The sequence below is a fragment of the Acinonyx jubatus genome, chromosome B2, assembly GCF_027475565.1.
Source record: "Acinonyx jubatus isolate Ajub_Pintada_27869175 chromosome B2, VMU_Ajub_asm_v1.0, whole genome shotgun sequence".
NCBI classification, from domain to species: domain Eukaryota; kingdom Metazoa; phylum Chordata; class Mammalia; order Carnivora; family Felidae; genus Acinonyx; species Acinonyx jubatus.
Genome location: NC_069385.1, coordinates 35,275,249 through 35,292,090, shown reverse-complemented (window position 1 = coordinate 35,292,090; position 16,842 = coordinate 35,275,249). Strand labels below are relative to the sequence as shown.

Here is a 16,842-nt window from a genome sequence, read left to right as displayed (position 1 = left end):
GTTATGCTTATGGTATTTGCTGTCATTATAAAGACCTGACACCTTTGCTATAGCTTCAACAGAACAAGTTCACTAGTGCTAATTATTAAATACGTTCAGCAGTTTTACTTTTCATTAATGAGGTAGGATGCCTCATCTCAGTGGACTGCTAATGTGATAAGACTTGAGACAAAACAAAGTCCATCCAGTTGTTTAGTTGAATTAAATCATTTATCAGTAAAAATAGAACATTTTTGTTCTGTCCTATGCTCTCATGTTCCCATAAGTAAGTCAAGGACATAAACCTTTATGTTTTTAATTAAACAAGTTATAGCAGGCTACTTTAACAAAATTAATCTAAAAATATTCACAATCTAAAGATGGCAAACTTAATGAATATTCAGTTTTGAATAAAATTTTTCTTTTGAAGATGACTTGACGTTATCAAATTCCTATTGCATTGAGGACTTCATTTTGCTTTGTTTTGTGACTTTCACATTTTTTACGAAATGCAATTTGCCTGTAATTAAGATTCAGAACAGTATACATTTTGAACAGATGTATAATTTATTTTATATATATGCATAATAATGGTTAGACTATTAATAGCTGTAATGTTCCTCTGGTAACCCTGTAAGATTAGAGTTCTCATCCAAGATATGTTTACTGGCCCCTGGAAAAAAGAGAAACTGAGAAATTCCTAATTTTTTGTGAAAACAAAATGAGTGCATTTTAAAGAATGGTTCTTCATTTTGAAATTATGGTTCTTTAAAACTTTGCCTGGTTCAAATGTTCATTAGTTTATGAAATAACAGTGATGGTACATTATATGACAGTAAAAGTTGACTGGAGGTTCCTATGTTTTACATAAATAAAGAGCTAGAACTCCTATGATCAGTTCCACAAACCTCTCATACACTCTTTTTTTTACTTTACTTTTTTCTGAAACTGAATCTGGGAACAACTGCTGTGAGTGGAGTTTTGTTAACCCTAGTTCAAGAATTGTGCACACGGTTTAAGTGAGTTGCCATTGTTGAATACCAAATGGTGGAGCCAGGTGGAGTACAGGTGGACTATTTATCTCCTCATACTCCCCCCTTCATATTCCAGATCTCATGCTTTTTTCATCACCATTATCATTAGAGTACATGGCTACATGCTACACCTTGTAGGCAAACGGAGGTCCATGATTGCTCCTTGTAGTGATGAGGTTTGTTCATTATTTGAAGTATTCCTTCCATTTACGAAAAAAGATTGTGTTCTAATCTAAAAGGTTACTCTTAGGCTATTTATTTGAAACATCTCCCCGGAGAAGTAGTGTTCAGAAGTTCTCAAGACTGACGCTCCAAAGCATATGTTATCCGTGATGTATAGAAGAGTAGCAGGGAATCTAGCCTCCAGTTTATTTACATTTCTATGGGCAAATAGTCTGACTTTCAAGTGAGAATTTAGGAAGTTAAGTACCCTTAGTGCAGCCCTTGGAATAGAAATAGGAACCTCTTGGGGCACCTGGGTGGGTTAATTGGTTAAGCGTCCGACTTCGGCTCAGGTCATGATCTCGAGATTTGTGAGTTCGAGCCCCGCATCGGGCTCTGTGCTGACAGCTGAGAGCCTGGAGCCTGCTTCGGATTCTGGGTCTCCCTCTCTCTCTGCCCCTCCCCCATTTGCGCGCGCGCTCTCTCTCTCTCTCTCTCTCTCTCTCTCTCTCTCTCTCAAAAATAAACATTAAAAAAAAAGAAAAGAAGAAATAGGAACCTCTCCATCCACCTCCACTCCTGCCATTCTCACCTGTGAATGAGCTGGGCCTGCTGAGAACAGAACAGAACTTGTGTTACTTGGAAACGAGAACAGATTTCCAATGGCTAAGAACCAAAACAGAATGAGGGCTTTGGCACCCCAAGGGTAATGGCTGCTGTTGTGAGATGCATGGAGCTAAATTGGAGAAGAAATGTGAGGTTTGAGGGGTGTAAGGAGAAAAGGAATGGTAAGAAAGAACAGTAGGGGTGGGGAGGGCTGGGGTGAATGTCCACCCCTCCCATCGTCTATCTCCAGTCTTCCTTTTATTTATTTTAAAATTATTTTAAAATTTTATTTATTCATTTTGATAAAGAGAAAGAGCAGGAGTGGGGGAAGGGCAGAGAGAGAGGGAGAGAAGGAAAGAGAGAGAGAGAGAATCCCACACAAGATCTGAGCAGTCAGCACAGAACCCGATGCAGGGCTTGAACTCACCCACTGAGAGATCATGGTCTGAACTGAAATCAAGAGTCGGATGCTTAACCAGCTGAGCTACCCAGGAGCCCCTCCAGTACAGAACAGTAGGTTCTGTTCTCACCTATAGGTAGTAAAGGAGAGGGAAGATCCATGTTTTGTTGGTAGGAGAGAGTTTTGTGTGCTGTTGTCTCCCTGCTTGCAGACTCCTCCACTGAGTTAGTGATGATGGGGATGGACAATGCTAAATGAGATGTTTGGAGTATCTTTCATTATATTTTTATTTTTTATTTTTATTTTTTAACTTTATTTTTGAGAGAGAGCGCAAGCAGGGGAGTGGCAGAGAGAAAGGCAGACAGAGGATCCAAAGCAGGCTCTGCACTGACAGCAGCAAGTGCTCAAACTCTACAAACCCAACCATGAGATCACGACCTGATCCAAAGTCTGACATTCAACTGACTGAGCCACCCAGGCACCCTGCCCCTCATTATATTTGTAAATACTGGTTGAAAGTTGGCAAGTTAAGGACTGACCATGAAAAGCCTCATAGGATGGATCTGACAGCATTTTGTATGAAGCCCAGGTAACTGGCACCAGGGTGGTACAGTCAATTAAGCATCTGACTCTCAGTTTCAGCTCAGGTGATGATCTCCCGGTTCATGGGTTTAAGCACTGCATTGGGCTCTGCATTGATGGTGCAAAGCCTACTTGGGATTCTCTCTCTCCCTCTCTTTGCTCCTCCCTCACTCATACTGTATCTGTCTCTCTCAAAAATAAACTTAAAAAAAAAATCCCAGGTAACATATTGGGCTGCCCAAGTCTTGGTAATAATGAACATGTCAAAAGGGCAAATCTTCAAGTACCCTTCAACCACAATTCAGAATTTTATGGGTTTTTTTCCCACAGTGTGGATGGCATACAAGAGCTGCCTCAAACATTAATTTTTGTGTCTTGGAAGGACTGACGTGTTCATCAGATTTCAATATTATTTCTTCACACTTAATTTCTGTAGTAATCTTCAAAGTTGCCTATTTTAATTGATGGCCAGAGTGTTGAACAGCTTCTCTTATAGCCTAAGTATTTAAGCATTTCATATGCTATAGAGTGGTCTGAAAAAGCTGGCATTAAATAAATTCTCTTGAAGATATGAATTGATCTCTTTGTATTATTTTGCCGTTTGATATTCACATGATGATGGCTTCAACTTAGTTTTACTTTTTTTCTTTAAAGAAACAGCGATCAATTCATTATATGTTCTTTTTTTGTCCTTTCACCTGCTGCTGATTCAATAGAGAGACACCCGATTACAAATGCTATTGATGGAAAGAACACTTGGTGGCAGAGTCCCAGTATTAAGAATGGAATTGAATACCATTATGTGACGATTACACTGGATTTACAGCAGGTATAGTCCCTCTTTTTTATTTATTTACCAATTTCTACTTTTAAAATTGTATTTTTGATTTACTATTTAGTTAGTAGTTCTTGGGTGAATTTTGCATTTATTTCTAAAGCACAATGAAAATGAATTCACATGAAGAGTTTAGAACTGAATTAGCAGCTGACTAGTTTTGACTAATGAGAGTTAATGATGAAAATATAGATCAAGCACGTTTTACATAAAGAAAATATAATAGTGCCATTTTTTAACTTTTAAAATACTACAGCTCTCCCGTTCTGATCATGGTGTGTTCACTGAAAGGTTCTTGGATAACAGGGCTCTTGAGTAAATTGCCTCTCATTACTGAGAGTTGAACAAGCTGTGACAGTTGATTCTTAAATTAAACTTGGGCCACTAAATGAGGTAACAAGCCTTGTAGTTGTACAAAATTGACATTCAAGTTGTTCAAGTTTGTGTGGCAGAGGCCCGGGTGCCTTCTACACTTAATTTCTTTCTTCTTTTCATTCACAATATTCAGGTCAGGCTGAAGTTATTACTCAAGGACCACCATCACCCCAAATTATTTAGGCTTGCAGATAGGATGGGATCTGGTAAAGTGTTTCCATATTTTGCTGTTATTCCAAATATAAAAACTAATTTAATTGACTGAAGCCTGAGACTGGGGGCATTTTACATAGGTTGCTTCTGTAACTCAACCTCTTTCTGATTCCCTGTAATCTGTGAGGGAAAGGCTCTCAGCCATTCCTCCTGGGCCCAGTAGGGACAGAGAAGCAAAGCATTTTGGGGTTAGTGAAGGCAGAATGACCAAGATAGTTAGTGACAGATACTATATATACACTGTAGAGGTCATATTAACACAGGTAGTCATGGTGGAGGGAAGCACCAGCCAATGGGGATTGGTCACATTCTCAGAGGACCAGATAGATACCAGCCATTTCACATAGGGATGCTGTGTATCATCAACAGGAGTACAACCTCCTCTATTCAGAGCTTGGGCCCATTTTTGGTCAGGGTATACACATTGGGGAACTGCAAATTGCTGGCTGGTGGGTCTGACAGATCTTTTTACCCATCTGGGACAATTCAGGACCTAAGCACCTGGGTGACAGCAAGGGCTCAGGGCTGCAACTAAATCACCAGGTGGCATGGATTTATATCCACCCATACTAACAGCTGAATGTCAGCCTTGAGTTAATGGTATTTCCCAGTAAGTCTCCAAGCACCATCAAGGAATGGCAGGGCAAACCATCGCACTGATCAATCATGCTTTAGGTCAATGATCTCTGGTGCGTGAATCCCCTGAGGATCCCACCTTCGAAGTGGACTTCATCCCTCTTCTGATAAAGACAGCTTAGTTCTTTATCAGTCACCGTGGTTCTCTCTCTTCATGTGGTGTTTGAAAGTTGGCCTTCCCAATCAGAAGTGATTTTGCTGTTACCTCGAGTCATTGTCAGGGATAGGGAGTTAATAAATAGTGATGGCTAATTTCTCTAGTTTACTCTCTGCTTATTCTTCAATTTGCACATGGGGCAACTTCAGAGTCAACTCTTTTTTTTTTTTTTTTAACGTTATTTATTTTTGAGAGGCAAAGGGACAGAATGCGAGTGGGAGAGGGGCAGGGAGAGAGGGAGACACACAATTCAAAGCAGGCTCCAGGCTCTAAGCTTTCAGCACAGAGCCTCACTCAGGGCTCAAACTCATGGACCATGAGATCATGACCTGAGCTGAAGTGGGACACTTAACCATCTGAGCCACCCAGGCAGTCTACTCTTAATATAATTTACATAAATCACTTATATTACTCTTTACTCTCAACCATAATAGTATATATTTAATAAGCATAGCAGCATTTTTCCCTTCCAGTTTAAAACTGGATGGTACCATTAAAAGTTTTTATTAAATCATTTCTATCCAACATTCCTATCATTATTAATTCAACAGGTCAGAGTCCACCTGAAAGCCCATTTCTCAGTGAAGACATTTCTTTTTTCCTAGGTTTGCTTTGTATCGCCACTCATCTATTCCCGCATGATATCTTAAGACTTATGTGGATTTGTTTTCCTGTTTAGTTTAATAGCCTTAAAATTGAGTGAATACTCCAAGACACCTTTTATAGTTGAGTCTTCATAACAAGTTTATAAAATTCTATTTATAAGACAGGTCTACCTAACTCCAAAGTCTGGAGTACGCCTAGTGGAAGCCGTACATGGGCCCCTATATTACAGGATGGCACCCACCCATGTCCTTACTTATTTTAACCCCCTCCTACTTCCTGCAAATCAACCTACTGTATGTTCAAGAGAAGGGCAGTACAATTTGTAAAATGAAATAAATCTTTATTTCTATTTGACTCAAGGTTTTAACTTAGCTAGTGTTTTAGTGACGTAAAAAGTTAAGTAGGTTTTGTAATCTGTTTTTATGATGGAATTCCTCAGGCAAGAAGGGGCTTTAGCCCTCTCCTTTGGTCTTAGGCTTGGAGTAACAAATTCCTGTAACTTGTAACACATTCCTGGAACTTGTTTAGCTAAGGAACAAAGCTGCAGGCAGGCATGTTTCAATGCATTGGCAACAGAGACAATGTGGACATCCTTAGTATTTATTTACTTCTCACAAAAATCTTAAAAGAGCAGCTGGAATTATTATCCTTATGTAATAAAACAACAACAACAACAACAACAACAACACTGAGACTTCGAAAAGTCAAGTGACTTGGCCTTCTTTACAAAGCTAATTATGGACAGGGCTAGGATTTCAAGCTAGGTAGTCTGAATCCAGACCAGTATTTCCTAAACTGGGATCTGAAGGCTAGCTTAGGTTGCTCGTGAGAAATTTTGGTTTTTAATTTTAACAGCTTCGTTTATTGCTTGGATTCTAGAAGTACCACACTATGATCTCCTGGCTTCTATGGGAGAATACAACCGTCTGTCTTATTGTAAAACGAGAGACTAGATCTCTCATTTTCTAGTACATTTTAGTATGCCTCTAACATAGCATAACTTCTGTCTTTTTTTAAACCTACATCATGAAGGATTAATAGGTTATTCAGCATAATATGAGCTATTATCCTACTGGGAACCAAGGACAGCAGTTTTATAATGAATAGGTAAATATCACTAAGTGTTTGTTTGTCATTGATTCAGCAAGAGCTTTGGCCATTCCTTAGCTCTCCTTTTTATTTTGAGATGTAGGAATTTCAGCCAGTGCCAGTTTTACTTGCTGTCGTTGATATATACTTGGCTCCTCTGTGAAATACTTTTAATAAAATTACTCTTTTAAATATAAACAGCCACCATTGAATTTCCTTGATTAAATCTTTATAGATTACACCAGAAAATTCTTTTTTACACTTTAACATTCTAGGTAAGTATGAAAAACAAAGCAATTTACTGAGAAGAGAGTGGCTCCTTATTTTATTAATAGATTGTTTTCAGATTTTTATTACTGAGGAATTATTAACTTTTCCCAATTCTGTTATTTACTCACAGCATATCTTGAGCAAATGACTTCATCATGCTGTGCCCCAATTTCTAGATTAGCATAATAAATATTAAAATATCATGGTAAGAAATCTGAAGTGATGATAATAGCAAAATAGCAATTTTGGGTATTATAAGGTCCTGGTATCAGCATAAACTTGAAGAGAAACTTAACTGCACAATGTGTATACAAAAATCCAGTATGATGACAAAGAAAAATATACAGCAATTTAAAAGACAATAATGGGGACTTAAAAGTTAATAGGATATCCAAAATAGTCCCTTTTAACTCATTTCCAACCAGATTTTTACTATAATATGGGTTATATCTGATCTCATTTTTTGACTTAAAAAAAATCTGGCCATTTTCTCTCTCTTTGATTTATTTAGGAAGAAAGCCAACTGGAGGCAAGTGAGATAAAACATAGGCGGGCAGGCAGCTTTTTGATAGACTTTGTTAATATAAAGTGAGGTCATTTTCATTCCTGCATAATCCAGGTATGCCATGAAATTAGTTATACACATGTGAAGGAATCTCCTTCATTTTGATAAACAATTCACTTCTCTTCCTGGTCTATCCCCCAAAACTAAAAATGCATTTGTAAAGAAAGATAGTCTTGAAGCTACAGAGATCTTGACCTAAATATTTTATTCATTGACCTTACAGAGACATATTTAGTGAGTTAGGTTAACAGTGTTAAATGAGGTTTGGAAGGAGGTTGAATTAGCATTACTGTGCAAATACTATGGTTTTAAAATCTATGTGAGTAGCATGGAAACATTTTTCCTATATCTTTAAACTGTTGGTGAAATGATTGAACATTTTTGTAATAATAAAGTGTGAAATACATTAAAATATTTCAGTATGTTCAATTTTTTCATATATTCAATATTTTCTTGTTTAAACATAATAAGGATGGTCAAATTTTCAATCTCAAAGGAAGATTGTTATCCTTTCATTGCATATTCTTTTCTCACACTCCTCTTACTCATTGCTGTTAACAAATCCATTGTCCTATAGCTTAGAGAACATTAGCTCCACCTATTAAAGAATGAAAAGAGAGAGAGAGAGAGAGAGAGAATTTATAAGCATTCAAGAGGTTGGTTGGAGTATAAATGATATACATTTAATTAATATCTCATTATCTAAGCAAAAGAGACATACACATGTAATATATTAAAAAGCCATACAAGATTTATTTATTTACTTATTTTTTAAACGTTTACTTATTTTTGAGACAGAGAGAGACAGAGCATGAACGGGGGAGGGGCAGAGAGAGAGAGAGACACAGAATCGGAAGCAGGCTCCAGGCTCTGAGCCATCAGCCCAGAGCCCGACGCAGGGCTCGATCTCACGGACTGCGAGATCGTGACCTGAGCTGAAGTCGGATGCTTAACCGACTGAGCCACCCAGGTGCCCCATGCCATACAAGATTTAAATAGTGTTGCTGAATATGCTTCTCTTCAATACAGTCTATTCGATGTAAGGGTTTTCTACTGGAGACAGATCTCTACAAAGGCATTATTAGCCCATGGTGTGGTGGTCAGATGTTTATTTCCCAATAGTCCCACTCTATTTTGAGTCCTTGAAGACAGAGGTTTCCATTTATTCCATTGTGGAGCTCGGCATTTAGCAAGAACTCAGGAGATTTGATGAAAGAATAGTCCATGGCTGCTCTTCAAATCACTGAATTTTTTCCTGGTAGTATTTGGGCCACTACTAAATTGATGAATACAAAACCATCAATAGAGGAAATTATGATCGACACATTCAAGATGTCCTACATGGATACATCTTGTTTAGTATAGCAGAATATGATTACAATCACTGTTCTTGCCTTAGTTTTTGTTGTTGTTGTTGTTGTTCTTTTAAGATCATTGATTGAATGTCATAAATCGAATGAATCTATGGTTAATTAGAAAATATATTCTTCCTCTAAGTGAATTTATGCTGACCTCTTAATCATTAATGAAGGTGACAACCAGCTTTACTGTCTACATTGTGTGGAACATTAGTTCTAATTGTCTCAGGTCTACATTCAACATTGCAGTCACATGGATCCTATTAGTACAAAATCAGATTATATCACTCTTTCCAATAAAGCTCCCTAATGGCCTTCCATCTCACCCATTGGGAAAAGCACAATGACCCAGGAGGATTTACAGGATCTTTTTTTCACCCCATTTCATTTCTGGACTCATCTCCCTGTTCATTTGCCCTTCTGGTGTCCTCTTCAGGTCTTAAAGGTCCTGCCTCAGGACCTTTGCACTTACTCTTCTCTGTTTGGAATCATTTCCCCCAATTTACATTTAAGCTGTTTCCTCTCTTCCTCTGGGCTTTTATTCAAATGCCACCTTCTTAGAGAGAACATCTCTGATAATCCTATTTAAAATTACAAACTCCTCTCTACTTCCTAACCCACTTCCCAATATATTTTCTCCATAAAATATATTGCAACCTCGCTTACTATGCATATTTTACTATTTATGTTGAATGTCGCTTTTACCTCATTGTTCGAAATGCAATTTTCATGGGAGTTGAGATATTTTTATTTTTTTAATGTTTATTTTATTTGTGTGTGTGTGTGAGAGAGTGAGAGAGAGAGAGGGGGAGAGGAAGTAGGGGAAGGGAAGGGAGACACAGAGAATACAAAGCAGGCTCTAGGCTCCGAACTATCAGCACAAAGCCCGACACAGGGCTTAAATTCACAGACTGCAAGATCATGACCCAAGTCAAAATCAGATACTTAACATACTGAGCCACCCAGGTGCCTCTGTGTTTTTTTTTTTAATCACCACATTCTAAGCACTTAGACTAGTGACCAGCATATGAAGCACTCAATAAATTTATGCTGAATGAATAAATGATTAAATGAATGAACAGTGCAAAACATTAATCTGTGAGGTAAGCATCTTAATAAAGTTGAGAATTAAACAAAAGATGAAGTAATCTCATTGTGATGTTATAATAAAATATGCTGTACGTTTTAAAATTTGTGACTTTTTCTTTAAGTCTCAGGCTGAATAACACAAAGTAAATTTATTCACTAATCCTCTTTCCAAACATATTCTAAACCTCAGTCATATTTGTCACCCTATATGACTTTACCATGTTTGTAGCTTTTAGGAAAAGCAGGTGTTAATTCATTTAACTCTTCTTTTGTCACAGAGAAGTAAGTAAGACTGTAATTTTTAAAATATATACATATATATTTTTTTAAATGTTTATTTTTAAGAGACAGAGAGAGCATGAGCAGGGGAGGGGCAGAGAGAGGGAGAGGATCAGAAGCGGGCTCCACACTGACAGCAGAGAGCCCAACGCGGGGCTCGAACTCACGACTGTGAGACCACGACCCAAGCCTAAGTTGGTCACTTAACCGACTGAGCCACCCAGGCGCCCCAAGGCTGTAATTTTTTGAGTTTATATTTTATTATTTCTTAGTGAAAAAGGAAAAGTAGATGTAAAAGGGGAGGAAAGCCTACCATGATGCTACGTAAATGAGAGTATAGACACAGGATGTATGTATTTTGATATAAAATGCTGATAAATTATTGCAGCATCATGATAATGGGAGTGTTTGGAGATACAGATCGTATTTCAGGTGGTCTCAAGATGACTGTCCTGGAAAATGATTCTTGAAACCAGAGAATAAATTAGAGAATTGTTTATTTAAAAACAGAATAATACATAAGGAAGAGATCTGTTAAAAATCTGTGGGAAAGGATCTGTTAAAATTTTAAAATCGTACTAATTCTGTTATGGAAAGTCTGAACAGAACTGCCTAAAATAGACCGAATGTGGGCAGTTTTCACAGCTGTCTGACAACTTCCACACATAAAACACAACTGCATTTCATCATGCTGGTGTATATTGTGTCTTCTCCCATTTTATTCTTGGAGTCTAAGTTTTATAACATATCCTATATGTTACATATATTATGTCTATGATTGTATCTATAGATTACATGCACATCTATTTCTTTAGAGGCTGACTACGTATTTAAGTCATACGATAACATGTGTATTTTAGTTCGTAGATAATACATGTTCTCATTATGACCCCGAGTCTCTAAAATACTGGCAAAAAGGATGAGAAGGAGGCTAAAAAGAAAGGAGTAAATAACCTTGTGCCTGAGCTCCAGTTCCTGACCTGTCACTTATCAGTTCATTTGTCTTTGGTAAATTGTCCCATTTTTACACCCCTCGATTTGGTCACATAGAGAATGGAGATAATAGTATCACTTCTTTCTGAAGACGATCGTTACAAGGATAAAGTGATGTAAGGTAGGCAAATTGCCTTGCACACTACTGCACATTACTTGATACTCAGTAAAAATTAGTTCCTGGCCTTCTACTGAAAGTAATACTGAGCAGAGAACAATGGCAATGCTGTAAAAAAGCAAAGCCAAAGCTAGGTTAAGTTCAAAAACAGTTTAATTACTGAGATATTTAAGTAATATTTACAAGTTTCACTTGGCATATAACTTAAGAAAATTGTTGTACTTAATAGACGGTAACTTATGAAAATTAATATTTATATAGAGAAGGTCTAAAAAGCGTCACTTTTACATTGAAACTCTTTTATAACACCATCTGTACTATTTTTTTGTGATTATATCCTCTCGGCTACTTAAATTTTTTTTTTCAACGTTTATTTATTTTTGGGACAGAGAGAGTCAGAGCATGAACGGGGGAGGGGCAGAGAGAGAGGGAGACACAGAATCGGAAACAGGCTCCAGGCTCTGAGCCATCAGCCCAGAGCCCGACGTGGGGCTCGAACTCATGGACCGCGAGATCATGACCTGGCTGAAGTCGGACGCTTAACCGACTGCGCCACTCAGGCGCCCCTCGGCTACTTAAATTTTTAATCATTAGGAAGTAATCCTATTCATAACTAGTATGCTCTTTAAAACTTTTCTTGCCTGGTATTATTTTACTTATATCAGCTTCATTTTGTTTTCATTTATGAGATTTTCAAAAATCTTTTCATTAATTTCCATCTAGCTGCCACCTTCCATTTTATACATGGTTTCTTATAAACGGCATAGAGATGAGTTTTGACATTTTATCTAGTCTGACAATGTCTTTTATTTATTTATTTTTTAATTTTTTTAATGTTTATTTATTTCTGAGACAGAGAGAGGCAGAGCATGAGTGGGGGAGGGACAGAGAGAGAGGGAGACACAGAATCTGAAGCAGGCTCCAGGCTCTGAGCTGTCAGCACAGAGCCCGATGCGGGGCTCGAACTCACAAACTGTGAGATGGTGACCTGAGCTGAAGTTGGACGTTTAACCAACTGAGCCACTCAGGCGCCCAACAATGTCTTTTAAAAACACTTATTTTCCATGTATCTTTACCTGTCTAATGGGTTTATCAAAGCAAAGCATGTATACAAAAAAAAAAAAGATAACTCATAAGTCAAAAGCTTGGTGAATTTTCACAAAGTGAACCTACCTAAGTACCACCTAGATTAAGATGACCAGCATCTTAGAAACTACCCTCGTGCTTTCTCTAAATCTTTCTCTCCCCTCTTCCCCTAAAGATAACCAGTGTTCTAATTTCCATTCAGCAGTGAAGCCATTTAACCCTAGAAGTTTTCTCTGTGGATAGGAATTTAGGTACAGATCAATAGCTATAAGAAATGTAAGCCTCTTCAGAGTTTTTCTTATTTTCTCTGTTGAGTTGAGCTTTTTAGTGAATTCATCCATTTTCCCTGTATTTTCAAATGTATTGGCACAAAGTTGTGAATGATATACTGTTATTACCTTTTCAATGTATAAATGATTTGTAGTGATGCTCTTTTTTTTTCATTCCAACATTGTTTTGCAAACTTTTTTGTCCTCAACAGCTTTAATAGGTTTTTATAATTTTGTTAGTCTTTTCAAATAGTTGATTTTTGACTTGGCTGATTTTCTCTATTAGATTAAATATTGCATTGAATATTGCATTGAATTCTGCCTTTATGTGTCTTTTTTTTAACTTTTAATTATTTTAGATTTTAGATGACTTTTTTTAATCTTCTTGAATAGGTTCCTAAATTATCAATATTTTAGCCTTTCTTTTTTTCACACATATTTTTTAAGGGTACATGTTTTCCCCCATACATGATTTTAGTTATATAAGATTGATTATGTTGCATTTTTCATTATTATTTATTGAAAAATATCTCTGGAGCACCTGAGTGGCTCAGGTGGGTAAGCATCTGACTCTTGATTTTGGCTCAGGTCATGATCTCATGGTTCGTGAGTTCGAGCCCCACGTTGGGCTCTGCGCTGACAGTGTGGAGCCTACTTGGGATTCTCTCTCTCCCTGTCTCTCTGCTCCCCCTCGCCCCCTACTTGCACTCTCTCTCTCAAAATAAATAAACCAAAAGAAACTTAAAAATATTTTCAACGTTCCTCGTAATTTCTTTTGTGACTTATGAGTTACTTAGAAGTTAAGTGCTTCATTTCCCAACTAGTGAATGTTTTTCTCATCTTTTTGTTTCTGTTTTTTTCTCACTTAATTTTACCATGGTCATTCATGTTTTCAATTCTTTGAGACTCAGGTTTTTGAGCCTTGTTTTCATCTAGCAAATGGTCAGTAGCATTTGCACACTCCGAAAGAATGTGGATTCTGTATTTGTTGGCTGCAGTGTTTTAAATACATCAGTGAGTTATGTATGTCTTTGTGAATATATATTGAGACTATTTTGTTAGGGGCATACAAACTTAAGATTGGAGCTGTATTAATCTTCTTTCCATACTTTTGCTAGCAATAATTCCGTCCTTAAGGTTTACTTTTGTAGCTTCACTAGCTTCCATTTTGTTAGTGTTGCATGATACAGTATTTTCCATTCCTCTTGGTGTCCTTATATATAAGGAGTACCTTTTGTGAGCAGTATGTAGTTGAATTGAATTTAACCAGTTAAACAATCTTTGTCTTTAAATTGGATGTTTAATTTACATTTAATATTACAACTGATATTTGGGTTCAAAGTGCCACATTCCCTTTGTTTTCTATTTGTCTTTTGTAATTTTTTTCTGCCTTCTTTTTTTTTGATAGTAAATATTTTTCCCCATTTAATCATTTGATTTCTCCTTTCATTAACTTGTGTTCTGTGCAGTCTTTATTACTAATTACCATAAATATTATAGGACTCATCTTTGCTTTCTCAGAACTTGCTATAAATTTGTATGTTTATCACTTCCCAGCCAGGCAAGACCTTAAAACACTTCACCACCATATTGTCCACTCACCCCATCCCTTACCCAGTCAGATTTTGTCTTGATGTGTTAATTCCATGTATATATTAAGCTCCACAAGAAGTAAATGTTACTGTCATAAACAGTATTCATTTAATTTTGAACATGTTTAAGTTTTTCTGTTTCTCTGTTTATTCTTTGTGTACTTCCCTCTGAGGTCATTTCTCTCTTGCTTTTTTTGTAATTTTTTTTAATGTTTATTTATATTTGAGAGAGAGAAAGAGAGAGGATGAGAGGCAGGGAGAAAAGGAGACACAGAATCTGAAGTAGACTCCAGGTTCCAAGCTGTCAACACAGAGCCTGACATGGGGCTCAAACTCATGAGCAGTGAGATCATGACCTGAAATGAAGTTGGATGCTTAACTGACTGAGCCACCCAGCCACCCCTATTTGTTGTTTAATGGAAGAGTTTCTTGGTGACAAATTCTCTCAATTTTTTTTTCCTGAAAGCCTCTATTTTTCCTTTATTTTTGATTCATATTCTTAATTAGGAATAACGTTTTGTTTAAGTTATTTTCTTCTAGCACTTTAAAGATTTCATTCCATTATTGCCTGGCTTTCATAATTTTTTCTTAGAAGTCAGTTAATTTTTTTTTTTTTTATTTTTGCTTCTCCTTTGAAGGAAAGGTGACTTTTTCCTTTGTCTCCTTTGAAGATTTTATTTCTTTGACTCTGATGTTCAGGAATTTACCACAGTGTCTAAGAATATGAATACTAGTTGGGATTCAAAACCTTTTGAACTCTGTGGATTGATGTCTTTCACTCATTTGGAAAAATTCCCAGCCAATATTTCCTCAAATGTTGTTACTGTCCACTTTCCCTCTTCTATTTCTGGGACTCCAATTACAAATATGCCAGGCTTTTTGTCAAGTCCATGATGTATTCTGTGCTTTACTTTTTTTTTTTTTCCTTTTCTTCTGCCCTTCTTTTAACATTTTCTGGTGACCTTTTTTAGTATGCCCATCCTTTCTTCTGTTGGGTCTAATCTATTAAACACTAAACACTAAATTTACTAAATTCTTAATTTCAGCAATTCTGTTTTTCAGTTCTTAAATTTCCATTTGATAGGTATTAAAAATAGATTTCAAACTCCTTCACTTAGTCATCGCAAGACATTAATCACAGTTATTTTTAATTACATGTCTGATAACTACATGTAAACCATCTGTGAGTTTGTTTTCATTGTCTTTTTCTTCTTGGTTTATTCATGGAAAACTTGCTAGTTTTATTATTATTAAATAATGTGCATTGTGTCTGAAAATCTGTAACAGTTCTCTTCAATGGATTTATTTTTATTCTGGCAAGAGTTAGAATAGGGCCAGCTTGCCCTGATTCAATCAGCTATTAAGACGTTTTGTGCCTTTATCAGGGATTCTGAGGGCTGTTTCTGATTAGACCTTATTTCTAGAGGTGGCGATTCAGGGATCCCAGCAGACAGCATTTTATTCCCTTCTTGGCTGACTCTGTACTCCAAATTTTGTCTTCTCAGCTCTCTGAGATTTCCAAAGATCTGCTTAGCATTTCACTACTTATGAGTTCATTTTTGCATGCTGTTTATCTTCTGGCTCCTTCACCACTTAATTGGTAGATCTGTTGAAGGGAAAAGCTGAACAGAAAGTAGGAATAACTTTCTACAGCTCATGACCCTTCACATGCTAGTTTCACATTTTTTCAATAGCTTGTGACTTCATAGCTGTGAACTTCAGTGTTCATCTTCTCATCCTGTGGGACTGATGAAAACCCTAGAATGTAGCTTTGTCTTTGAACTTCAATTCAATTCACCTTTTAGTACACCAGTGAATACTATGAGAGGAAAATGGCCAGCTCATCCTGATCTATATCCTTTTAATCACATCTGACTGCCTTCATCGCTCTCTGATGCCTTCAAACAACTGTTTTTGGTATTTTATTCAGCATTTATGGTGTGTCTCTTTGAGAGAAAGTAGAAAATATGTCTGTGCTCTTTGTGGCTTTAAAAACAAAAATCCGAGTGTATTATTTTTTTTAAATGTTTATTTATTTTGAGAGAGGGAGAGAGAGAGAGAGAGATCACAACGAGGGGAGGGGCAGAGATAGAAGGAGAGGGAGAGAATCCCAAGCAGACTCTGTGCTGACAGCACAGATGTGAGGGCTTGAACTTACACTGTGATCATGACCTGAGCCAAAATCAAGCTTCAGTCACTTACCTGATTGAGCTATCCAGGCACCCCCAGAGTGTATTATCTAATGAGAATTCTTTTTGTGTGTGAATTTAAGGAGCAGTCTCAATTATTGCTTCAGTATTAAAATATACTAATTATTGGGAATTTTTTGATGGATTATAAAGAAATAAGAAAGAATATTTAAGATTGGGATCATCCTGGGAAATCTGGGATGCATGAATTTACCAACTAAAGTAGTCCTGAACAAAGTCAGTACAATCCTAAGTAAGAAGCCCTATGCCCTTTATGGTATCTGTCCTGAATAACATATAAATAAAATAACAAGGCTGCATTTGAAAGATGTTAATTGAACAACTGCTACTTGACACTAA

General features: G+C 36.8%; 1 protein-coding gene across 2 annotated transcripts in view; it reads left to right on the top strand.

Annotated features, from left to right (window-relative positions):
• Positions 1–16,842, top strand: part of LAMA2 (laminin subunit alpha 2) — a 606,210-nt gene that overhangs the window by 151,097 nt on the left and 438,271 nt on the right. For both annotated transcript variants that reach the window (XM_053222255.1, XM_053222254.1), the window contains exon 3: positions 3,480–3,592. In XM_053222255.1, coding sequence (XP_053078230.1) covers positions 3,480–3,592 — 113 coding nt within the window. The remainder of the gene's footprint in view (positions 1–3,479; positions 3,593–16,842) is intronic.